The sequence below is a fragment of the Coturnix japonica genome, chromosome 1 (genome assembly GCF_001577835.2).
Source record: "Coturnix japonica isolate 7356 chromosome 1, Coturnix japonica 2.1, whole genome shotgun sequence".
NCBI classification, from domain to species: Eukaryota; Metazoa; Chordata; class Aves; order Galliformes; family Phasianidae; genus Coturnix; species Coturnix japonica.
The window spans coordinates 11,584,567-11,611,165 of NC_029516.1; the positions used below are offsets into that span (position 1 = coordinate 11,584,567).

Genomic DNA, 26,599 nt, shown 5'->3' on the forward strand with positions numbered 1-26,599 from the left:
TCTGAACTTGTTTGTTTATCAAACTTTTATAATCCTTCTCTTAGCAGAGAGAAATATCCCTCACTTCACAGCCACACCTTATTCATGTCATTGCTTTTTGGCAGTACGTACATTTGTGAACAACTGTAATGTCATGAAATTCTAGATTTATATCAACACATTTATTGTAAACAATAGAACAGTGTCCTAAAATAGCAATAGAATAAGAGAAGTTCTCCTACTCTCATCATGAAAACTTTACTGAAAAAAAAGTTGAAAAGAAAACGAAAAAATTGTTGTCTTTCTTATGACAAACATTAAAGAATTAGTTCCCAGAACTTCATGTAGGCGAAGTATGAAACAGTGTTGTTAACTCACAGAGAACTCAGAAATGATACACCAAATTTAAAAGAATATATTACTATAGGATATTAATGGACATGTTTTCCAGAAGACACTCTAGAAAGCAAATCAACAGGAAGGAAATGTCATACAATAAACTTTACCATGGCTTAGTATTGTACTCAAATGCATAACGAAAACATCATCATAAAAGGATGTAACATTTCAAATTCCAGTGCACAGAAAGGAAATAGTGTGGCTGTGTATAATTCATTTTGGCTTTCTGGCTTCATTATCTGCCAAAGTTCATTATAATATTTGAATCAATTAGTTTACGAAGTAACTTGCATGCTGATATCATTGAGAATGTTATTCTGCCCTCTGATTTAAAAGCCAAAAACATGATCAAATATTTTTTTATTCCTGGCCAACTGTTCTTTTCCATCACCACTCTGGAGAGAAAATTGTTCTCATCCACAATTACACAATCACTCTCTAAAGGAAAAGAAAACACACTGAAATCAACAATTAAAATAATGAATTATCTGATGGAATAATAAATGCAGTGTAATCTCAAAACATCAAATTACTTCTTTTGGAAAATAAAAAAAAAAATAAATTCTTTCCTTTTTTTTAATGCATTAAAAAAACCAAAAACCCACAGTCTAGGAAAGAGTCAGTTGGTAATTACTGCTAGAGAAACACTGAAGAAAAGGGGAATCAAAAACATCCCTTAGGGTTTTGCCAGTTGTAAGAGAGGAATGACTTTTCCCATGGAAACACCATAAAGATGTTTTAACACTGTTCATCATAAAATAGCTGAATAGTGGTTAGGATGCAGGTAATTCCTGATGAACCAAGCACACTTTCAGAGCTAGATAGTCAGCTATTCGGCTGACTTTCCATCAGTACACTAAGGTCCCTTTCCATCATGCAGCTTTCCAGCCACTCCTCCCCAAGCATACAACAGAGAATTGTGCTGCTATCCACAGGGGCCTTGAGAGGCTGGAGAAAGAGGCTGACAAGAATCTCATGAAGTTCAGCACGGAGAAGTGCAAAGTCCTGTACCTGGAAAGGAACAACCCCAAGCACCAGGACATGCTGAGGGCCACACAGCTGTAAAACATCTCTGCTGGATGTGGCTCTGGGCACTCTGCTCTGGGTGTCCCTTCTTGGGCAGGGTTTGGGCCAGATGGACTCAGAGGTCCCTGCCAACCTCAGGCAACATGAGAATCTGCAGTTCTGTTATCTCAGTGTAGCCAGATTCTGGCGCTCTGATATATTTAAGCATACATTTGCATTTCAATCTTACTTGTCATGTTACAGCATTTCACACATAATAGAAATCACTCTATGGCATTCTATCATTCAGTCATTTGGATAGTTCTGAGCTTACAGACCATGGTGAGGGAAAGGGGACAAATTTAAATTAATTTTACAGATCCCATGCTCTATCATTTCATTGTGACTCGACCTCTAGAAAAGAATACAGACTGCAAAATGACATAATCCAAAGTGAAGACTTAATTTGAAGAAAGAGTGAAAATAAATACATTTGTGTGTGTGTAGTACTTACTGATGCTTTTAAAGCTTGGCCAGTGAAGAGAATAGCAACCTCGAAGGTTCAAGCGCAGTACACAAGGACGCCTCTTCTGCAGTATATTTACTACTATTTTGTCCTGAACTTTATGCTTTACTGATGAAAAATTGATCTAAAAATTTAAGCAATTCATATTTTTAGTATTGAATTAAATATATGTGTGCATATACAAAATATACATAATTATGAAAATCAATAACAAAAATAGGAAGTTGAATTGTTACTCTGTCTTTTGTCTTTAAGATGCAAAAAATCCCAATGCTGTTTATGATTTTTCTTAGTTACTTGCCTACTGATATATCAAGGTATCAAAAAGTGGTAAGCTGTTATCTCAGTTTTAGCAGAAGAACCCTTCATTAATTTAGGCTGCAGATTAGTAATAACCGCGATCAATGACTAAAAACTGCAATCAAAGACTAAAACCATGATATCTCATAGTATCTATCAAAAGTTCAAGCTGAAGAAGTTTTTTAAAAAATCTAAAAATTGTTTTAACAGAATGACTACGATGTGTTCCAAATAGTAGTGGGAAAATCAACATTAAAAAGTTTAAGAAAAAAAAAGTCTCTTTTTTTGGAAGTGACTTTTCCATGTCTTCTTTTTCATTGAAAAAAAAAAAAAAAAAAGGAGAACTTTTTCTTCCCTCTTTGTAGAATCTGCTAAAGCTACACAGCATCTGGTTGTTGTATATTTTATAATAGATGCTTGTTACCCAAATACTTCAATAAATTAATCACCATTATTTTTGTGTATAATACTTAGAAGATGTTACCAGGTCAGAAAGAAAGGAGTTCAGAATTTTCGCCACTTCTTTATTAGGATTTGTTATTCTTACATTAAAAAGAAATGTTAATATTTTTCATTAAGATTACGAAGTCATCACAGTAATTTAAGACAAGACCAAATAAGGGCTACATGCACCTAGAAGCTGGGCAATGCAGTGTCTTTTAGGTGTTGGTGCTTCAAATTTGAGCAGGCACTTTGCGAAATATACACAAAAATAAAACACATCAGAAGTTCAATTAAAAAGAAAACCCTCACACAGACAACAGGCAGCTGCCCTGAAGCAGGAAGTAGGAAAGGTAAGCAGCTGTTCAGACAACTGATGGAACTTGTGACACTTCACTTAACAGTCTCAATTTAGTGGGCTGTAGCCAAGAATTATCAGCCAATTTCAGTTCCACTGGTTTCATAATGACATTGCACAAACAACTTCTTTTCAGTTGCTCCAACTATTTTTATTCATTAAGCCAAGTAGAATAGGTCAAACTGTGGGATCAAATTTATATCGTAGGTCTTTAGCATTCTAAAAATAACCTGCCTCCTTTTTACATTCCTTTTTAAAATAAAATTACAATAAAATATTGAGAATATTACTTACATCACTCCATAGTGAACTGTTCTCAGTTAGTTTCATCCAGGTTTGGCTAACTTGAGCACATCTTGCTAGATCAACTAAATTTACATAACGGAAAATCTAGGTCAGAAAAACAGACAAACATGATATTGAATGCTATTCATCACAGCTTTAGTAAATGATACACATACAACTATTCTAAAAAGAAGAAAAACAACCAGGAGCTAATTTCAAGTCAAATACACACTTTAAATGTGGACAGAATGTCACTAATTGCTCTTATGAACAGCCTTAACAAAGAATAAGAGAAGATGGCTTTAATCTAAACTGTGATGGAGGAGGATGTGTATGAGGTTCTAAACCGATGTTTTTCCACAGACTTTCAGCCATTTCATTTTGTCTGCATTAAAACAATACTTGTAAAAGCTATACTGATAGTTTAGCATATAAAATACTGTTACCACAAGCACCATTATGAAACATTAAATAATTGTGGCACCTAATTATTCCAAAAAGATCATGCCCTGATAGATAGGTAATATTGGATACAGCAAGCTCAAGCCATAAGAGACTAAAAGTAAACCATATTTGGAAACCTTTTTCCATAGCTTTGCACCTATCATTTAAAGGCCATGTTCCAAACAGTATTTGTGCCAATATAATACTAATGTTTGAGTTTAGAAGAAACTCAATAAACAAAATGAGAGATAATACAGTAAATTTTAATACCTTTGCTACAGAAGAAAATATGCCTTATATTTTAATCACGTGAAAATACAAAATGCATTTAAGACTCAGAGTAAGACCATATACTGAATATTATATAAGACTGCAGGAAGGAGAGTTTAGAATGGATGTCAGGGAGAAGTTCTTCACAGAGAGAGTGGTGAAGCGCTGGAACAGCTGCCCAGAGAGGCTGTGGATGCCCTGCCCCTGGAGGTGTTCAAGGCCAGGTTGGATGGGCCCCTGGGCAGCCTGGTCTAGTATTAAATGTGGAGGTCGGCCGCCCCAAATGTGGCAGGGGGGTTGGAGCTTGACGATCCTTGACGTTCTTTCCAACCCAAGCCATTCTATGATTTACATAGTAAAATATCCCACAACCCTAATCATCTGCAGAAGTACTACACCATGTGCCAAAATACAGTAAAATATCTGAAATGAAATTCAATGTTTAAAATGTTCATTTGTCACTGTCACCACCTCACTGTGCTCACATCCATTGTTTGGTCTCCATAAGCACTCAGAAGTGTCAATGAATGTCAGTGGATGTCATTTTTTCTGCATGGAGGAATTCAAGTACAAACCTTTGCTTGATACAGCCATACTAATTGTAAAGATATGTATGTGATTCAGAATGCAGTCAGACACTTATAAAGTTTGGTTTAAATAAAAACTACACAAATATGCAGCCCCTTTTGAATAGTAAATTCCTCTTGTACACCTCATGCCTTCAAAGACTGGAATCCCATGATAATTACAGTTGGACACATCACAGACTTCTGTTTCATGGCATTGTCTGGATGAGGAGCTATGAGATATGGTTTAGTGGATTGTGGTAGCAACAGTAATGGGAGGACGGTTGGACCAGATGATCTTGTAGGTCCTTTCCAACCTTGTTCTTATATGATTCTATGTGGATTATCTCCTTAACTTCAAAATTCAGCCTCGCATAAAACTCTAAGGAATTTTGATACAGCTTACAAGAAGTATTTGACAGAATGAATTGCTTATTATTATTTATTATTAGGGTTTAGTTTTATTGCCTAAGAACAAAAACAAACTTTTGATTTGATACTTTTCAACCTTAAAAATTGTCAGTTCTGAAACGGTATCTGCTTCATGTGAAGTCAAGATCATTATTACAGCTCTAAAGCCATAAAGAAATAATAGAGCCATAATTTTCTGTCAGTAATTCAGCAGTAAGGTATTGTTGTAGCAGTGATATTCTTAGGAAACTATATCATAAAACGATGACATTTAGAAAGCAAATGATTTCCAGATGGCTTTGAACTCAGATTTTATCTGGGCATTCAATATAAGCTGACAAGACTTCTTTTTTTCTTACATGGGATCAGAACAGAAAGTTGCACTAAATGACAGCATACTAATAAATGTTATTTCTAAAACAATCTGTGGTTTTCAAACGATCCACTGATAAATACATCTGCAGTGTTAGATACAGTAATATTTCCTCATAAGGTCCAAAATGTTGAGAAACTCAGGCATGCTTTATTTTCCACAGCCTGTGAATGCTCAAGCACAAATTCTATGGAAGCTACCAAAGAGAAACGAGGAATAAAAATGTTATTGAACACGAAGGATCTCACAATCTTCATATAAATGGAAACTGTTGAGATCTTATGTCAAAATTCAACAACTATGTCTCACCTTCGCTGTTTCCTCCCCTGCTGGACCTTATCTACCGCTTTTAAGGAAGATGTCCTAACTAATGACTAGAGGCTGGTGGAGATGGTACCCAATAAAAACCTCTCATTAAATGAGATTGTATCTAGTAAATAGATCTACCAAAAATAGAACAGGAGAATTTATGGGGGCAGGAAAAAAAGTGTTCTCTGTCTTTCTGCAGCAAATAGTCACAAGTATTTAGCAAGTGGAAACTGTTGCTAAGCAGAAGAGCCCTTTCTGTAAATACTACACTGAACAAAGCAGTGACAGCTGAAGAAAGAATAACTAGATGACAGAAATACAGGTTTGCACTTCTCTCTTCTTCTTTAATACAAAATGGAAGCATTTAGGTTAGAAGGGTTTGGTGTTCTTTTTCCATAGCAACAGTTCTCAGTGTATCTCCCAGCAATTCTGTAACAATTTTTGTTCCCACTGCAATTTACGCATAAATAAAGCCATTATTTTTTGGCACAGGCACCTTGAAGTGCACTTATGTAATAGCTTGTACCATTTATTTCATATCAAAGACACAAAAAGTACTTGCAAAAACACTTCCAGCACAGCTGTCCCCACCTGTTCTCCCATATGTGCTCTAAGACAACCTGCAAAAGATGCAACCCAATGCTTCACACTTCCAAGCCACCTTTTGGCACACCTAGCTGGAATGCCTCCATATCTTTGTATTTGTTCATTCCAGTCCTTAACCCTCTCTACACCAAAACAATCTGAGAGAATTGGCTCCCTTGCCCAGCGTCCCAGCTTCACTTGGGGTAGCACTTAGAAAGATCTATTACAGCTGTGCTCCCACGCATCACAGCACATCCCGCTACAGCTCAGCATGCCTCATGACTAAGAAATGCCTCATTGATGGATCCCAATAAGCTTAGATTATTAACACGCTGTAGTTCAACACTTTTCCAACAGCAAAATCTGAAGCTGCTGCCATAAGACACAGATTCACCCCTTCACCAATTTCCCCACCACTCATCCCCCATCTCTTCCCCTGTACCAAGTAAGTGCTTGTGCAGCTGGACTAAGCAACTGAACCAGCTGATTCAGTAGGAGAAAATGGATGTTTTTCTAACAGATTTGTTCCCCAATGCGGTACACTATGAAGTCATATAATGTCTGTAATGAACACAAAGGGGAGAATGGTATTGGGGCAAGAATGTGTGAATAAGATTAAGGGGTAAAATGAGACAGTTTCCTTCCAACTACAGTTGCAGGTCCACGATCCTCAGCAAACCTAACATTCAGAGGAATCTGAATACTGAAAACTTGATTGATCATGGTTAAGAAATACTAAACCATCACTGCATTGATATATTTTAAATTCAGAGGCTGAATCTTAATTCATCCAATTGATAGAAGTAATTTTGCTTTATGTTTCTGCTTATTGCAGTGGAGTTGAACCAGATGATCTTTAAGGGTTCCTTCCAACTCAAATGATTCTATGATTCTATGATTTTATGAAATACAATTTTACTAAGTATTGCTTTTGGATTTTGGATATGCAAACACTATTTAAATAATTACAAAAATAATTATTCTTTCTACAGTTACATCTTTATATATGGATCATGGAAACATGGGTTAAAACTGTGTAAATTATTCAACTTTTTATCTAATACTTTGTTATTTCCTATCAGAAATCAGTATTGTTCTCATCTTGTACTTGATTCTTCTCACAAATGCACATAAAATCATTCTCCATATTGGGACCACTGTATAGGCTGGCAAACTACCTTGCTTTTCAGATCCAGACCTCAGAGTTGGAATTGCATGAGAAGTGGAAAACATTAACATTTCCTGCTAAGCCACTGAGGTAACACTTGACAGTATATTTGATTTATAATGGCTATAAAATTAATTTCATATGTAAACAGAAGATAAATCTTATTTTTTGTACATTTACAGCTGCTCTGTAGCATTAATCAAAAAGAACGGCTGCATACCACGAAACAGTTGTCACTCTTTGAATTATTTTTGTGTGGATTCTGGATTTTATGTGAACAGATATTATGTATGTGAGATCTGAATCTTTGCAGCAGCAGCACCCACACATGACTGAGTCTTCACCACTCCTCCACCCTGTCCACAAGTACCAAGAATCCCAGCAAACTAAGAAAAACAATGCACCATCAATGCTACCCTCTCTGAAGAACTACAGGCATTGTATGATAAACATCCATTCTTTCTTCTTTGAGCTATTAATAACAATAATTTTACTTCTCAAGTGAGATGCAGTTGGCAGGCTAAAACTGCTACACCACGCTGCTTATTTGCAGGTCACACCAACAGCTGTACTTGCTCAGCTGACTTAGTTCTCAGCTTATTAATAGAATTTTGTCTTTCGAGTTCTCAGCCTACAAGCTGAATCCCACATTGTGTGACAGAGATTTACATACACTGGCCAATATAGCTGTAAATAACTTTAAGCCATAAGAAACTGCTATCAATTTTGCTTTGAGATAAGTGCCTCTAAGTCAAAACAAAAGAGGTACAAGTATAACACACCTCGAGAAAAAGCAGGGCTTGAGAATTAAGAAGAAACAACTCTCTCCCACAGTGGAAAATAAGGAGGGCTACTGTTGATATTGTTCATTATGGAACTAAGAGAAAGATTATGTTGCCACAGAATTTATTAATGAAGAAAGAATGATATTGCAGACCTCAGACTTACTGAAAATTTGATCAAATACTTATTTACAGTTAGGAATAGTCTGATAGGTATGGAAACATGCAATAATAATGGTTACTGAATGAGCTTGTAATAATAAAATAGCACAGACAGACCCCGTTGATGGACCCAGCCAAAATAAACCAATCTCATGTTCATGAAAACCATATGCACCAATAGTGGAAATCATACAGATGACATCAACAAGTCTTAAAGTATGTTGTTATTTGGTAAGGTCCCCCTGTTTTTTTATGTGCATGAGAGCTCTAGAACTGTGTACACGATTTAGCAAAGACTTACAGATTGAACCTTCCTGTGACTTCAGTGGCATTAGACACACAATTAAAATTAAGTATATATTTTTGATTTTGAAGCTTTGTTGGACAAAAAACAAATTTTGAGCTCACCCTACAACGCAGTCCACAATATTTAAAAGAAAAACACATTGTATTTTACTGAAATTCCACTTAAATGTTTTCTCAGTGTTAAATTAGAAGAGAGACGTGATAGGACAAATAAAAGCTTCTACCTAAGCTACAGAAGAAAACATTTTACCTGCACTTACAGTATATCATCCAACAGCAATTACTTACAGTAATGAATCTGTAACGTAGCTAAACTGTCCTCTAAAATTGAAGGCCTTGCATCCAATGTTTAATAATTTTGATGTTTCTCTTAAATATTGACACAGATTAAGCACTACTGATTATACATATTTTTTAACAGTCTAAAGACAAAGACTCATTTTTATCTGGAGCTTCTTGCATCTGGGTAGAACTACTTCCTTTTCCAGAAGTTAGTATATTAACAAGCTACATTTTGTAAAGGCACAAAAATAATGAACAAGGCAACCTTTCCAACAAAGAAACAAATTTAAACAAACTGGTTTAGAGTGTCTGGAAAGGAATCTCTCCCTGCTTGCTGTGCCCTTGTAGTAGATTCTCCTCCTCTAGTCTTGCTTTCAGGGCTCACACAGTGTTACAGAGCTGCATTATCTCCATACAGTCTTATCTTTGAGAAAATAAACTGCTTTTTATCATCTTCAGGGCTTGGATTAAGAGCTCCAGTGGGTACACTGTAAACAAAGCCCTTTACTTCTCTCAAGAATTCCAGTGCCCATCTCCCTGACAAATTTCCTGATTTCTTGTTCTTCCTTAGTTTGTAGAAGCTCCTGGATGTCAGAATGGGGCGTGCAATACATACTCACTTGACATTAAAGAATACCTCCATCCTTCAGAGGTTGGACCTGACTAAAATTGAAGCAGCTAGAACAATGTAGTCAGGATGCTTTGTTTCCATCACATAAGCATATCAACAGAGTAAAATAAAAAAAGTCAACAAAAAATAAAATATACACATAAAAATTAATTAGTACATCAGAAGTAATTCTATTTAATCACAAACCTGTAATAAGGCCTTTTCTGGGAAACGGTATGTTTTGTGTTTGAGAGTAAGACCACCTGAATCAGAAAAGCCTTTCTGACTTTCCTTTGTGAGGTTCTGAAAAAGATGGTACAAGAAAAGTACAATTTTATAGTAACCGCAGCTTCAAACTTTTGAATACTTCTCAATATTCAGAAATATAATAATAAAAAAAGAAAACTGATAAGTTAGATACAATTAATTAACTAAATATGATTAGATATAGTTACATAACTGTGAACATTTCCAACTGCTATTACTGAAAATAACTACAATGCTAGAGCACACCTCATGATTTTGCATTGTAGCAATGCAGAATAGAAACACAGGCAACAATCTGCATGGAGGTAATGTCCTGTTTCCCTGACATCATAATTACTAAACATCATTATTAGCAGTAGTAAAGTAAATTACTTCATTTAATAATAATTTAGCTGCTTTTCTGTAACCGTTGGAATTAATGAAGGTAAAAATTAATCACTGAACTTATATTTAAAATATGCTCACTACTTACCGCAAAATATGCATTAGTTTTTGAAGAACTGTGGGCCTCTGCACGCCAAAGTTTCAAGACAGCACGTAGATGTATTTTATTAAAGATATCTTGCAGTCTGCTTGCTGCTACTAAAAATATAAATAATCAATTTGAAGATAAGTGAAGTGTATCATTTAAATGCTTTAGATGAATGGCAATCTATTTAACTGTATTTCAAAAAACAAACAAACAAACAAAACAAACAAAAAAACCCACAACCATTCAGTTCAGCTTTTGTAAGGAAATAATTAACAACTCTCAACAGTAGAAACAACTAACACCTTTGCAATAGGATTTTGAGTTTGCAAAGCACAAACATGACATAATCCCTGCTTATCAGAGTTGTGTGTAAGATGTTATTGATCTACAGGCTGAACTACCAGATTATCCAGTGATTTCATATTGGAGCTGCAAGATACACAGAGACATCTGTGAAATCAAATACTACAAAGAAAACTTTAATAATATTTCAGGTAGCATTTCTCCTCTGTAATACTTAGAAGAGAAGAAAGAAGTTAGTAATAGGAAAGAACAGGAAAGTTCTGAAAATTGGCTAGGGGACACAATATCATGGCACTCCAGCTATTGAGCTATCAACCACTCAAAGCAATGTGTGAGCCATACACAACTATCTGAGCACAAACCCATAGATAGCACTTCTGGACCAATATCTTTACTTTTACAGAACTTCTGTTTGAGTGGATTCATGTTAATAGTACCTACCTTCAGAGTTGCTGTTGTGTGAAAACATTAAAAGTAAATCAATCAATAAAAAGGCATACCAATGGGATCTGTAGAACATAAATTCACAGGCAGGGCAAATAAAGCATTTATTTTTTTCTGTTTTATGACTTCTAATTTTGGTCTTCGTTCCTTCTCCACCTCCCATGAAGATTCCCTGTAGCTGAAGCCAAGACTATGACTCTGTGATTCCTCCCATTTTATCCCTATCACTGCACTATTCCCAGAAAAGAATACTGGCCCACACCATCCAGTACTTCTGACATACTCTCCTCTTTCCTACCACCTCCCGTGCCTGCTTTTCATCAGCATTGCTGCTCAATCTATACAGGAGTGTATCACCACCACTTGTCCTAGCAAAGCAATTCAGGGAAATGCTGCCTTTCATGGTATTTGTGGAACCAAGCAGCAACAGGCCAGCCAACAAACAGCATCTTGCAATACAACCCAGCAAAAAGACAGATACATCATTGGACCAACAATACTTAATTTATGCACCATGATATTCTCCTATTCAGTATGTATTTTCTCATATGCAGAAAACTGTGTAGACTTACATGCAATTTTCTCCTTGTGAATCCGAACCCACATGTTCCACTTCTGTATGACTGTTTTTAATATTTGGTTGTTATAATGAACTACTGCCAGAGCCATCTTCTGCTCTGACTTTTTTCTTTTGTTCTTCTTCAGCAGATTGTATTTTATCCATTCTCTGAATTATGAAACAGAATGAATAATTTAACATGGCCAACCCAACTTGAATGCAGCATAATCTATAAAACTGCAATTTACTTGGAAACACAAAGCAGTCAAGCTTATCAACACAAATACTTGGATACAAAAGTTGTTTTTTATTTAATTTAAATATAGTATCTACTGGTTATTCATTTTAATACATTTTCTTTTTTTTTTTCTTAATTTTCTACATTATCATACAATAAAAACCCACTTGCTTTCATCATCATATACCATGCTGTCATCCACTGTTCTTCAATGTGTGGGCCCATATTTAAGATACGATTTTTGAGTATTTATACAAATAAACTTATAAATGCAAGCATTTGCTTAAGTGCTCCCCTAAATTGGCAACCAGAAGGGTTATTTTTTGTTCTTAACAATCTTGAACTTTGCTAAAAATTTCATTTCTTTTCCATATGAAGTTACAAGATGTGATTAGATTTAATGTCACCAATACATTAAAATATAGTATTTCTCCTCATGTGATTTTCTGAAAGGGCTGTTGAAAATATTATATCTTATGTCATAGAGTTATCTAGGTCAATCTGACCAGGTCACTTGCATTTGACAAAATCCCTCTCATTTTGCATTTAAAATATATAATGGATGCATTAATGAATGGAACATTCTATCGCTCTTGTCCAGCTTCTGTTATAATTTAAAAAGAGCTGTTAGCTCAGACAGTCTTCAAAATGCTGCTGTAAATGAGAAAGGAATAACTGCCCATGTCTCTGATGTATAAGACAAAAATTTCCTTGCAGCAAGGAAAATTCAGCTATGAGGAAATATTTCCAGTAGAAAGGATTATGAAGTCCTGGAATAAACTGCCAGTAGAGATTGTCATGCCTCCAACACTTGTGATCTTTAAGATCACTAAAATCAGCCTAGAAAAACACTCACCAAGCCTAACCCATATGTAGCTTGTAAAATGTTGACCTCCCTTCTAATCCTATGATGCTGCCATTCGTAGTAAGAATTTACCCTAGTGCTTCTAACAGAGCTGTACATCAGGTATTATTAGTAGTCTTTGATTTAAGAAATAAAATGGCATTGTTTAATCTCTAATCTAATCTATTCTAAATGAAAGATCATTCAATTTTGATACACATGCCTGTAACAAAGAAACTAGTGAATATCTTTATTTGTGATTATTGTATTTTAAAAGATTCCTACATATTATTCTCATTGTTTGAGAGGAAAAGAAGGGTTACCAATAGTATTAATTACCTACCACCAAGTACAAAGGAAACTGAACAAAAAGCAGAAAAGAACCCAGATCTATTACAGTCAGACTGAAACGCAAACTATACTTTTATTCTTGGGTGCATTAACACATCCCTAACAAACAGAGTTAATCAAAATGCAGAAGTGTCAATGGACTTTGATATTGTCTGAAATGAAATTACTAGTTTTAGCATAAAATAACTTTGCTGAAGAAAAGTGAAACCAAACTGAAGTCTCTGATCTCTCTTTATTTTGTTCCATTAAAATGAAAATCATTTCCTCATCCAAAGGAATTACATAGGCATACCTTTGATAAAAGATGTTTCATAAGATGTTCCTGACTTGTATGTAAAATGCAATACTTACCCAAAATATAGCTTCATTAAGTTTCTGCTGTAAAAGTTCCGTGCTTTGGTACATAATTCTTCAGTCATCTAAACAATTAATTTAAGTCATAAGTACACAAAACAGTTCTGAATTATGAGTATTTAAAAATCAGACAAAAATATGAAATCTTACATTAATTTTGTCCACGTGCAAATTAAAGTATTTTAAAGAGATGAATGTTCATGTATTATTTTCTGTTTACAATTAGAAGTACTTCTGCTGCCAAATCATACCTCTGTTTTTATACATGGAATTAAAGGAATGTGTGTTCTTGATGTGGAACTGAAATGATCTTCTATCCTTCATATGCTCTCTTCAATTGATCAACTTTATCCAGCAATTGAGCAAATTAAATACTCTCTGTGTAAGTCTCCTCATGATCCATTACTATGTACACCCTTTGTTACAAGACTTTAATCCATACTTATTTTAATAATCCTCTTTGAGCTTTTAAAAAATCAAAGTTGTTTAAGACTGGATCTATAATCTTTTATTTTAAGAACATTCCCCTAGATGCTATGCTCATCTTTGATGAAATTAATTTTTGGAAGACTACAGATCAGTATCAGTAGAAAGAGATACAAAGGATCATTTTTCTAACATCAGATATAAAAAATAACATGAGAAAATCTTAGAAACAGAATTTATCTGGTATTAGGTCTGTTCACAGTACAGAGTTAATGCATTTAATATATTCAATGATTTTTACCAGTTGTGCATCTACTCCAAGAAGCGTGTCAAGGTGTGTTTCTGAAATCCTCTTCAATTTTGGGTGTAAAGATGGATCAATACACAGATACCTTCAAAAAGGAAGTAAATTACATTAAGTATAACCATTACATCAAGCATAATCAAATTACATTGAACATATGAGTATCCTGAAAATACATATTTTCTCTGTGGTTAAAATGGTTACAAAATACAATTTGTTAATAAAAAGATTAAGACCCGTATCACTTTAATTACAACTGACTATAGAAAACATTCTAAAATGTTGACAGAACACAGAAACAAATGACTATGCTTTATTGTTACTCTTAGGGCAGTTTTGAAATACTGCAAAAATCAGAGCTTAATACATTCAATGTAACGTCAACCACTTTCAGTCAGATGATACTATTTTGTTTCTTAATATTGAATTAACAGACATCTCAAATTTTCAGTACTTGGAGTAATGTCTCCTGTTACATATGATGGTATGTCTAGGTAGGTAAACCATCTTTCCATTTTAAAATACAGATTGACACATTCAAGAATGAAAATAAATTTTAAAAGCCCACAGCTCATTATTATGTGTTCATGAGAAACATAGGAATGAAAAGTATTAACCAGAGTTAAAGGATAAATCAAGTCCTGTTTCAACATTTAGAAAAGACATCATAAACATTAGCAGTAAAATCTCATCATTGTGGTTCAGGCTGCTGACATACCCTGTGATGTGAGGAATTCTGATACACTGTGGAAAGGACACAGTAAGGGCACAAATCTGCATCACTCCCTGCAATGACTTTATCTGTGACCATAAGGTACCAAAGTCAGTCTGAAAGCATTCAGAGTGGCTGGGCTCCAGGCAGTGCCTGAGATCCCTTCATAGGTGGGCCTAATGACTAAGGATCCACTTCCTAAAATGAACCTGAAATGAGGTTCTTCTCAAAACTCAAAGCTTTTCTCATGGCCTAATCCTGATGATATCATACAATACCATACTCAATTACTGCACAGCTCTGACACCTACAAACAAAACTGCATTACTGGATGCATTCTAGCTAGTAAAAAAAGAGGGTACTCTATCTTCTTAGTGACTCGTCAAGGTAAGTGTCAGCACAGCTTGCTCTCTTTCCTCTACTCCAATTGAAGACTTTTTCCCAATATTCAAAACCTTGAACAGTTTAGAATTTGTAATCTCAGAGATTGTAAACACATCTGAACAATGAAATTAATTACTTATACATGAAAGCTAAACCAGGAGGAGAAACTAGCTTCCACATGAGCTGTGCATGAGCATTCACTTAAAAAAAGAGTAAGAACATACAACCTTAAATACTCAAAACTAACTCAAAACTCCAAATCCGTTTTCATGATACTGCCAATATTAGTCTCACTGCATCTGCAGTATCATAGGCCATTAGTATTTACTTTTTACTTGCTGTCTACGCAGTAGATACTGTGACCTTAGGATGTTTAAAAGGCCAGGTTCAACATTATAAACCACCATCACACACACATTTAATACATACCATAAAACAGCATCTGTTCCCTTTTCCATTATTTCTCTGAGCTTTTCCTGTAAAAATAGAAGTGGGTCTTCTGGACGCATAACAATTACACCACAAAGTAGAGCCTGAAAAAGACACTTCAAATTAATGCCTTTGTGGTAACAGTAAAGGATCATCTAAATGTGAAACCATTAAAATAAACTCAAGATTACAAGTTACTTTAAAAATATTGTAAAATAAGAGCAATTTTTTTATCACTTATATTTAATTTCATTTATATCTTTAATAGAATGTTGCATACATTAGAATTTTCAGTTGCCAGTCTTCAAAGAATCAGGTTTAGGACAGTAATTAAATACATGGTATCTCCACAAATATTCCTACTAGGAATTCCATTTTTAATATGCATCCAAGAAAGAGCATCCATAAGACAAGATAATTTTATTAATCTAATGAAAAACACAATTTAAAGCAAGATTAATTCTGTGCTGCATAGAGTATGTTGAATTAGGAAGCATGACCAGATACCAATCCTGTAACCAATACAAGATACTGATGATAAGATTTACGAATTTGCATTACATTTTAGCAGTGCTGCAGAATAACTGATGAGCAGTTTTTCTCACTTGTGTTCAGATGTCTTCATCTAAAATCTATAGCTCATTTACTTTTGGATTGTGAGTTCACCTACAGAACTTCTAAATTATATTGATATTTAAAAGCATACGGGTAAACTCTGGTTATTTAAATTAATATTATAAACTAGAAAGCTTCTATTTCCAGGTAAAGATTTCAGAACATGACTATGCATCTTTAATGAGATACTAATTCACATTGAAGCAAAAGATGTTATCCTGGGACTTACTCTCTTGTTTATAGTTCCCTCTGCTGGTTACCAATAAAGTAGCTCTTAACAGCACAAAAGCAGCATCTGAACTTTTAGATTTTCTTCCAGCCCTGACCTTTAAAAACCTGCTTTTCTTTGTCTCAACCCACTTCCCCCTACAGCTGTTCTCCATGGTGCAGCTGGATGGTGCTAACTCCCTATGTCTAATTTCTGCCATTCAGAGTCTGGGCTGACCTCTGGGAGTTCATCGCTCAGATTCTGACTGCAACTCACTATCATAGAATTATAGACTGACTTGAGTTGGAAGAGACCCCAAGGATCATCAGGTTCCAAATCCCTGCCACTTATCTTTATTTTTTCCAAACCATTTATTTATACATATGCATCCTATGGGTAAAAATACTTCATTTTCCAACATCCATGTCGATTTCCTCATGTTATTACTATGAAACAATGGACCTGTATAAATAACAAAATTTTTTTTTAAATAAATATAAAAGAAAGAATTATCTGAAGCAACTTCTTCATATGTGCTGGATCAACTCAATATCTTAATGTAATGGCTTTCTCACTGTGCTGACTCAAATGATTTGTAACTGCAGAGCAGCGTCAGGAGAGAGATCACTAACAGTTATAACATAGAAGCACAGTAATGGAGATTTTTGGCCATGAGGATGTGCTGTTTCTTTACGTACCTACAAGACCACTACAATAAAGCAATGTAAAACAGTTTTTTAATGCACAGACAATGAAGGACAACTGTCTTCAGTTTACACACACTGAATATTTGGTAATACTTCTCAACCCACTACTTACAACTTTAACATAACGTTCTTAATACAAACACAAGTTTCTATGTATACCTTGATAGGGGATTATATTAAGAAAATGTTATGAATCTAACAGTAATGTTGTCATTCATGACAAAAACACCATTTTAATTAATACCTAAGCTTTTAAATAACTTTCCTCAGAAGCTCTCCTAAAGACAGGTTTCCCAAAGCCAAGCCTAACGCTGCTCAGCTACTCCCCCTCCTGGATCAATCCAGTATCTGTCTGCCATATGAATTCCAGTTACTGTATAAGGCTTCGTTTACGCTCTTTTCTTTTTCCCTTGGATGTGAACACAACAGCTTTCTTTCCCTTTCATATCCTGAAAGGTCTAAAACACAGAATATACACAACAGCCAGCAGGGTGACCTAAACACAGCCTTTGAGGGAGCCTATAAACAGGAGGGGAGCCAACTCTTTGAAAGGGTGGCTAACAGCAGGACAAGGGGAAATGGTTTTAAGCTGAATTAGGAAGATTTAGGTTGGATGTCAGGGAGAAGTTCTTTACAATGAGAGTGGTGAGGTGCTGGCACAGGCTGCCCTGAGAGGCTGTGGATGCCCCATCCCTGGAGGTGTTCAAGGCCAGGTTGGATGGGGCCTTGGGCAGCCTGGTCTAGTATTAAATTGGAGGTTGGTCTCCCTGCCTGGGGTTGGGACTGTTGGAGTTTCATGATCCTTGAGTCCCTTCCAATCTGGGCCATTTATTTCATTTTGCCTGATGTTTTATGGTTACCGATTAAAGTAAATCTGGATGAGATCTGAAAGAGAGAAATCACACAGGAATGAAAGAATCCTACGCAGCCGGGAATCCTGAGTTATTTGGACATGACTATTTGGGCACCAACTGTGTGTGGATCATGTCCAAACCACAACATAACCATAAATGACTTCAGCAAATGTCCACTGTAGAACTTCATATCCTTCTTAATTTTGCGAACATTGACATAGATGTTAATAGAACTCAGCTTCGCTTCGGTGTGCCTTAATACTGAGGCCAGTATCATTTATCTCCATACAAACCTCTCAAAGAAATAACAATGTAGGCATCATTGAGCACCAACACCTAAGAAACGTGAAAAGAAAAGGATGAAAGGATCTTATAGAGTGATTTTATAACTGGTTCTTTCCCTTAAGAAACAGACTGGGGAAGTATCCTGAAGCCCCCAGCCCGTCATGCTGTGGCACAGCCCCACTCAGCGCTGCACAGAAGCTCCTTTACTCCTGTCCCATCACTCCACCTGAGTCCGGCTGCTCGGCGGCCTTTACCTCGTACACCCGGATCAGGCCGTGCCGCCTGAGGTAGTCGCGGAGCTCGGGGCCGCCGCCGCGTGGGGCCGCCATGGCCGCAAGGCGTCGCGGTCTCGTAGCAACAGGCTGAGACGGAGGTGCTGCCCCGGACCTGCCCGCCCCGCCCCGCCCCTTCCAAACGCGTTGGTTCACCGTGAAAAAGTGAAGGCAGCGAGTAGCCCTTGGGGGTTGTTTGTGCTCGGAGAGGGACTGGGGAGGGAGTGTGGTGTATATCCAGCACTGTGCTTTGTTAAGATGTCGGTACTTTCACTTTGTTGTTGTAAAAATAAGCCGAAGGAAGAGCCGAGCCGCTGCCGCCCTGCACGGGCTCACAGGCCGGGCCGGAGCCGCAGCCCTCAGCACGGCGGGGCGGCGCCGGATGCTGCATCGGCTTCCGCGGGCGGTAAAGATGGACGAGCGGCCCGGCCTGAGAGCGGCCGTGCTGGGGGTCGTGCTCGGAGCCGGCGCCTATTACTGCTACTGCCGGTGGCACAGGGCGAAGGGACGAGCGGGGCGGCGGGGAGAGACTCGTGTGCCGCCCTCAGGTGAGGAGGGGCCGGTGAGGATGTGGAGTGTCCTTCTATGGAGATATTCAATACCCGGCTGGCCGCCTACCTGTGTGACATGGTGTAGGGAACCTGCTTTGGCAGGGGGGCTGGACTCGATGATCCCTAGAGGTCCCTTCCAACCCCTTTAATTCTGTGATCCTGTGAAACATAGAACACGTTCATGTTTGTGGCCAGCAAGTCGAGGGAGGTGATCCTCCCCCTCTGCTCTGCCCCGGTGAGGTCCCATCTGCAGTGTTGTGTCCAGTTCTGGGCTATGTGGTTCACAAAAAACATGGAACTAGTGGAGAGAGTCCAGTGGAAGGTCATGAAGTGGGGGCCTGGAGCACCTCCTGTAGGAGGAAAGGCTGAGAGCTGGGGAAGAGAAGGCTGGAGGGGGATCTCAGCGCTGTGTATAAATGTCTGAAGTACAGGAGTCGAGTCACTGGGGGTAAAGTCTTTTCAGTGGCATGCAGCAATAGAACGAGGGCAATGGGGAGAAACCAGCAGAATTGCTAAACTCAACTTGCTAAAAAAGCATTCACTGGTAACTAAGTGAAATATCTCAAACTTGGTGTTATTTAATTTTTTTAACAGTGAGGGAAGAAATTCCTCCATCACCCCACAGCATGGATGCAGATACTTTACAGAAGCTTATTCATTTGCTCAAGGCCACAGATGATCCATTAATTCAGGAGCAAGCTTTAATCACTCTCAGTAACAGTGCTGCCTTCTCTGTAAATCAAGTAAGTGTTGTTCTGTAGAAAACAACAGCATTTCGCTACCAGTCAGTATGGAAAATGAAGGGTGCTGTTTTGCTTAAGAGTGTCACAAGATTGAGAGCTGGGTTAACCCGTGTTCTAAATCTTGTGTTTTATGTTTATGCTTTAATTTCCTGCTAGTCCAAGGAACGCAATTAACCACCCTCACAAGATTTATCTGTGCTTCATGTTTGTATACATTAAATGTACTTAAACACTGTACAGTGTCCTGTATTTTCAAAGTGCTCTAAATATGTATCTTTTCTTGCCTTTGGTTTTATGATGTTAATTAAAGGGTTGAATTTGATACAAGTTAAATAATCTCAGGATCCAATCTGAAATCTACTGAAATATTTTAAAGTAGCTTTTATGTTTACAGAGCTATGTGCCATTTGCAGCAGCTTCCCTGCTGTCTGTCTCTCTTTGATTCGGCTGGAAATATGATGCAGAAAAGCTTTGGCCCTAAGCAGGACTGTTCATAATTCCAGTTGAATTAAGATTCCAAGTCAAAGTGCAACGCAGTGATTACATGTCTTACTATTACCAAACTGTATCGAATCCTTTTTCAGTTTAGCTCAAGCAAAATATAACAGATGTTATTCTGCCTGCGTTAAGAGCTTTGCTTAATTTGCAAGCTCTTCAAAATTCTGATTTTATGAGCAGCTCTTCAGAAGGATGTACCCTGTTGGTGTCTGTCAGATGAAATTCCTTCCCAATGCGATTTTGATACTATGAGCTGGTGGCAGTTGTAAAAGAAGCGCCACAGTTCATTTTTGAATGCAGTCATAATACAAAAGGTAACTAACGCTTTAAACAGAGTAGCCTGTTCTGAAAGTCTTCATTCACACAATTCGCTTTGCACTAAAACAAACTTTTGAGTGAAGCTTTCAGCATTTTAATTGAAAATCTGCAATGATCTTTTTGAATACCTTTTATATTTCAGGATATAATTCGAAATCTGGATGGCCTTTCTGTAATTGGAGGGATGCTTTTGGATTGTACTCCCGCAGTTAAAGAAAAAGCATTAAATGCACTTAATAATTTGAGTATGAATATTAAAAATCAGGAAGAGATACAGGTAAGTTTATTACAGGGAAAAAATAAAAGTAGCTGAGATGCGGGAAATAGTGTGGGGCTTCCAGTATATTTTTAAAGTACAAGGGAGGATGCTAAAATGTTTTGAGGTTAGAACATCAGTAAGCTCGTGTAATAAGATGGGCAGCATTCTGAGCCTCACATGACACTCTAGGCAAGGGAACTGGAGAAAATGGTTAATTGATCCCTTGGGCTTGTCTGTGACCCACTTCTCACTGTGGTGCTTTACTCTTAGAAGAACCATCTGTAGTAACGGTGCTGAGTCCTGCTGATAAATACAGTAGATAGTACAGATGAGATGGGACCAGCCGTCAAAAAAAGCCTCTTCTAGCATTATTTGATCAAGAAGTGTCCAAGCAGTGAGATTTTTTGGGAAGCTTCTTCATTAGCTTGATAGAAAGACGCTTTGATTACACATTGTCATTTATAGCATCTTTAGTGCTTAGCAATGTTTTTTAAATTACTGCTTGCCCATGGCACATATTTATATAGGCATGTAGGTAGAAAACAACGCCTTTGATGAAAGCAAAGTGATTTTTTTTCTTAGAGCTCCAAAGTTCACAGTGTGATGTCATTCAGAAGAAAATTGGGTAGATAATAGTTGTAAGCGTCAGTTGTCATCACCATTCCCAATTACTCCAGTGAACGGGCCACATAATTGGAAGGAAGGGTTTCATTTCAAGCCTTACTTGGCTTGTTCTGAACATTTAAGACCTTACTTGCTTTAAGTAGGTGATTTTTAAAATAACTCCTTGAAGTAAATGCACCACTTCTGAGATGGTGTCAAAGCAATTTGAGTTTTCAGAGTAATTGATGCTTCAGGAGTTAGGGAGTGTACGTCTGGCCTGCTTCTATCAGCCCACAGTATTTGTATGCATTAAAAATGAAACAAAACATAAGGGCTTGTTTCTAAGTACCTTGATCAGATTATGTATTCAACAAGCAGTGTTCAGTAGGTATTTACACTCCTGTTGCTGGACTGTTGATGCTATTTGTGAATAGAAAATCTGCTTGTCTCAAATAAACGTCTTTCCTTTTCATCTCCTCTTTTTCCCAAGGTATATATTACGCATGTTTGTAAGAACATTGAATCAGCTCCTCTGAACTCTGATCTGCAGCTAGCTGGACTCAGACTGTTGACGAATATATCTGTTACCAATGACTATCATGATAAGATGATAAACCAAATTCCATGTTTACTTCATTTGCTTTCAGAAGGATCTGAAAGGACACAGGTATTGGGTACTGTATTGTTGAAATGCATGTATTTATTACTTTCTCCACATAAATCCAGGAAGAATGGGGAGAGGGAAGGAAGAGAATCTTGATAGTGCAGTCACTGGGCTAGAGCTGCAGCAAGCAAAACCCTATTGTGTGCACAGCTGTTGCTCTCTTCATTTGCTACAGCAGCTCTAGAGTTCTGCTTACCAAACACTGCAATCACACAACAGGGCAAGGAAGATCTAGATCTGAAAGGCTGCATGGATATATGAAGTCATGGGGTATTCCATTGATATTAATGCACTGAACTGTTCTACCAGATCAAAAATAGTTTTCAGAAATACAAATTTCCACTGAAGTTACTACACATACTTTAGTGAAATATAATAAGTAGTATTGGTTTCTTTCAGCATTTATATAAAAGATTAGTACCACAAGGTCCAGGAAAGAACAAAGTTGTGTTTGTGTGTGCTTTGATCACATTTTAAGTGCTTGTTGTTTATTTTTTTCCTCTGAATCCTGCTCCTTATTGCTTATTCTTGAGATTAACATCTCCTTTCACAGTCTCACCTTCCATCTTTAAAATACTAAGAAAGTTCAGTCCTACATTTCAAACGTATATAAGCCTTGCTGATGTAATTGTGTGAAAGCTTAAAAACCATACTCTATAATCTCCTGCTGACCATGTTAAAGAATGATTTTTATGACTTTCCTTGCTTTAGTGAAAAATACAGCTTCTATGAAAGAAGGTGAGAATTTGTGTTGGGAGACTTATCAGAATAAAGGAAACCAGAAGATAGTGGACTACACTAAAAAGTTGTGCGGTAGAGTAACATGACAAGGGTGCCAGGGAGTGCTAATGTCTGCTTACACATTCTGGTTCTGGAGACTGCAATGCACTTACATGTTCCTCATTTCAGATACAAGTTTTGAAAGTCCTCGTGAATTTGTCTGCAAACCCAGCTACAACAAGACATTTTCTTAAAGCGCAAGTAAGGTTTTAGTTTGTTTGTTTTTTAGCATTTACTTATGTGTGCATATGTAGGTGTGTATGCGTAATACGTTTAAATTCTTTTCTAATCCAATTATACATGTAACTCAGAACTAAAACTTTAGCAAGTACCTGGTTCATATAAGTAATTAGAAGTATACATTCTTTCAAAGGTTAGCCTTCTACATTGTGGTATATTACAGATTACATTACTTGTAAATATACAGAGCATATGCACTTGAAGGCACTTGGTCATACTTCCTGTGCAACATTCCAGATCATAGGATCACAGAAAAGTTTGGGTAGGAAAGAACCTTACAAATAGTTCCAGCCCCATTTCTGTGGGCTGGTTGCCACCCACCAGTAGGTTGCCAGGGCCCCATCCAGCCTGACCTTGAGTATTTCCAGGGATGGGGTATCCACGGCTTCTCTGGGCAGCTATGCCTGTATCTTACAGCCCTCAGAAGGAAGATTTTTTTCATAATGTCTAATCCAAACCTCTTTTAGTTTAGAGCCTAATAGTGGCAAGTTAGAAAAGCCCGTTCTCACTTTCCCTTTTCACCTTTTTGACTGCTTTACTCAGAAAATCAAATTCCACTGTAATCCCCACCTCTTTATTCAAATGCGTCCATAAATCCTTTTCTCTAGGCACTGTAAATTAACTTTTCCAATGCATTACTTATCTTCATGGATAACTTTATCTGACACTTCCCACTGCTGGCTTAGAATACACATTTATTTCAGTTACATCCTTTGCTCATACCAAAAACAAAAGGTTTGAGGCTGGAACAGTTCTACATCTTCTTCCTCCTCACTAAAATCTGTTAATTAAAATATGCAGTGGCTGATTTAAAAAGCAAACTTCTCTTTTTATTTTTGAGATATTTCCCAGAAGCTGAGCTAGTCTAGATACTACTGGATATTCACAAATAAACAAGATTAGGGTAGGCATATGTTCAGTCCTCTGTTAAAAGTGTATCCTGTTCAGTTCTATCAGATATGTTAACAAACATTCAGATCACCACAGAAGGCAAAAGCAGGCTCTTTTACAGACAGAAAGTTTCCAGACCACTGTACTTTAGAAACTGAAAGTGTAAGTATTAATTAGCCTGTGACACACATCTTTTCAAAAGAGTAAACCTGAATGCTGTGCAGGTTTCCTGCATGATATCTCAGCATCTGGTATTTCATAAGGTTTCTGACCTATGTTGTTTAGGTACAGATTTCTTCTTTTCCATTTTTTAAAGCTCAATTTAGCTAGATGTACTTAGCGCTGATGATTAAGTATGGATTATTTATTTAACATCCTAGATGCCATCACTGCCGTTACTCTTTGACAACTGTATAAACAGAGATATTCTGCTTAGAGCCCTGGTATTTGCAGCAAACTTGAGAAGGAACATGAATAATGAAGATAGCATCATGACAGAGGATGAATACAGTGAAGACTCGGTTTTCAGCATGCTCTGCAGGGATTCTAAGACATTTGCTCAGAAGCTGGCATCGTTACTGCATCACCCTGACACAGATGTGAAAGAGCAAGTTGTGAGAATATTAACACAGTAGTAATTCACTAGTGACTGAAAAATATCTAATCTCAAGATTAGATATAAAAAAACCAATTCTGAATATTGCTGTAGTACTTGGCACAAATCAATTGCAAGAGACTCTATATTAGATACTGTGCAGAGTATAACAGATTTATTGTAAAAAGTGAGATATGGAACGGGTTACTTAGCACTGAGAAACCACTATTCAACTGGCATGTGTAAATAGAGGGAGGCACATTTTAAAGCATGAAAGCTTTACATGTACAGTGAACATTTAAAATTCATGAATAAAGCCCATCTAAATGTTCTTAATGCCAGAATTTTTGTGCCTTTAGATATTTACAGCTGTTGAATAAGCCTCTATGTAATAATGCATTAAAGATTCAGCAATCAGAGCTTAGTTGTTTATATTACTCTGAGACCTGTTAAAAAGCTGCAGGCAAATATTAGAAAATCTGAAGAACAGCACCAAACTGTCACCAACTTCCTGCAGAAACAGTATTGTCAGAAATACAAATTATGTAATATAATCTATTAATGAAAATAATGCACATTAAAGTTATGTAGTCATGCGTTTCCACCTATCTGCTCAGAATATTTTCATGTGTTTAGTACATCTATTCCATGACCTGGAAAATACAACATATCTGTGTCTTGATCAATGAATGGGTAAGGCCAATGAATCTATACAAGTAGTTTTAACTCAATAGGAATACCATTAAGGCAGAAATTAACATGATTCCCAAATAGAACTCTGTCAATCACTGCACTTACAGTGAACTTTTCTTTCTCCTTCCCACTGGAACCAATCCATTTTGCAATACACAAGTTATATTATGATCACTTAATACAAGAGTAAAAAACCTAAAAATCAGTTGACATCTTTTGAATAATTAGTTTCTGTCAACTGCCAAAGGATACGAATGAATTCAAATGACCATTGTCCTCTTTATCTAAAACACAAGAAAACACTGCATTGTTGCTTCAGTCTCCTTCTTCTGGTCTATATCCATTTTAAATATTTTTCTTCACAGAATAATACTGCTGAGGTGTTTTGAAATAATGCAAGACTCTAATGTGTCTTCATGGAAGGGTTCCAATTATTTTAAATCTCCTGCCCCACACCTGGTGGAATCTTATCAACACCGAGCAAAACAGCTGTCACTGTTCTACATACAAATATTGTTACTGACATTTAAGGCTCTGATCCTTGTAACATAGTACTCTGATATTTTGCTGCTTATCTACATATAACAGGTACTCCTTCAGTTTCATTTTTTTCCTTTCTAAAATACAGAATTTTATAGAATGCAGTCTAATAGTTTTTAAATGAAAATTGAGTTTTAATAATGTCCTCCGAAGATATCCAGCAACTTGATCTCTTCTAAAATATTACACATAATAGACACTACATATCCAGGTCATTACTGAAGCTGTTGTGTAAATAAAAGGCCCAACAGACTCTGAAACATCCTTGCAGAAATCAACACTGTACTACTAGCAGTAGCTTTAAACCAGTTCTGAACACGTTCTGGTTATTTCGTTCATTGTAAAAATACCTTTTCAAATAAAGAAATCTTGATGTTTGTTAAATATGAATTACACTAAAGGAATATAAGCTACTTTTGCTTACATATAGTTTAATTACCTACTCCAGAAGACTTCCTCAGCATTAACTTACACCAATTGACCTTTGCCTCCTTGTGCTGTTCTCTATTGCCATTAAGTTCTTTAAGATTTCTAGCACTTAATACTGTAGTCTTCTAAAAGGTAACTGTTGAAAACTGAAGCTTACTTGCAGCATGAGATCTCCTTGACTGCTTTGAATTAGTTGACAGAAGTCA

The 26,599-nt window shown here is 36.7% G+C and overlaps 2 protein-coding genes across 4 annotated transcripts in view; one reads left to right on the forward strand and one right to left on the reverse strand.

Annotated features, from left to right (window-relative positions):
• FBXL13 (F-box and leucine rich repeat protein 13) overlaps positions 1–18,679 on the reverse strand; it is a 67,257-nt gene extending 48,578 nt beyond the window's left edge. The window contains exons 1-9 of one of the 2 annotated variants that reach the window (XM_015882634.2): positions 18,572–18,679; positions 15,649–15,752; positions 14,121–14,211; positions 13,391–13,458; positions 11,620–11,774; positions 10,301–10,410; positions 9,769–9,864; positions 3,303–3,398; positions 1,898–2,033 (exon numbers count right to left, since the gene is read on the reverse strand). In XM_015882634.2, coding sequence (XP_015738120.1) covers positions 1,898–2,033; positions 3,303–3,398; positions 9,769–9,864; positions 10,301–10,410; positions 11,620–11,774; positions 13,391–13,458; positions 14,121–14,211; positions 15,649–15,752; positions 18,572–18,646 — 931 coding nt within the window. In that variant the 5' untranslated portion in view covers positions 18,647–18,679. Of the gene's footprint in view, positions 1–1,897; positions 2,034–3,302; positions 3,399–9,768; positions 9,865–10,300; positions 10,411–11,619; positions 11,775–13,390; positions 13,459–14,120; positions 14,212–15,648; positions 15,753–18,543 lie in introns of both variants that reach the window. The other variant, XM_032442331.1, reaches the window with a different exon arrangement.
• A 57-nt stretch (positions 18,680–18,736) lies between these two features.
• ARMC10 (armadillo repeat containing 10) lies at positions 18,737–25,339 on the forward strand. 2 transcript variants are annotated; one of them, XM_015884115.2, is made up of 6 exons: positions 18,740–19,137; positions 19,735–19,883; positions 20,842–20,976; positions 22,052–22,228; positions 23,135–23,206; positions 24,517–25,339. In XM_015884115.2, the coding sequence occupies exons 1-6, from the start codon at positions 18,972–18,974 to the stop codon at positions 24,769–24,771; spliced, it is 954 nt and encodes a 317-aa protein (XP_015739601.1). In that variant the 5' UTR covers positions 18,740–18,971; the 3' UTR covers positions 24,772–25,339. The 2 variants fall into 2 exon arrangements, with proteins under 2 accessions (XP_032298226.1, XP_015739601.1); XM_032442335.1 differs by lacking the exon at positions 23,135–23,206 and having other exon boundaries at positions 18,737–19,137.
• Positions 25,340–26,599: the final 1,260 nt, after the last annotated feature.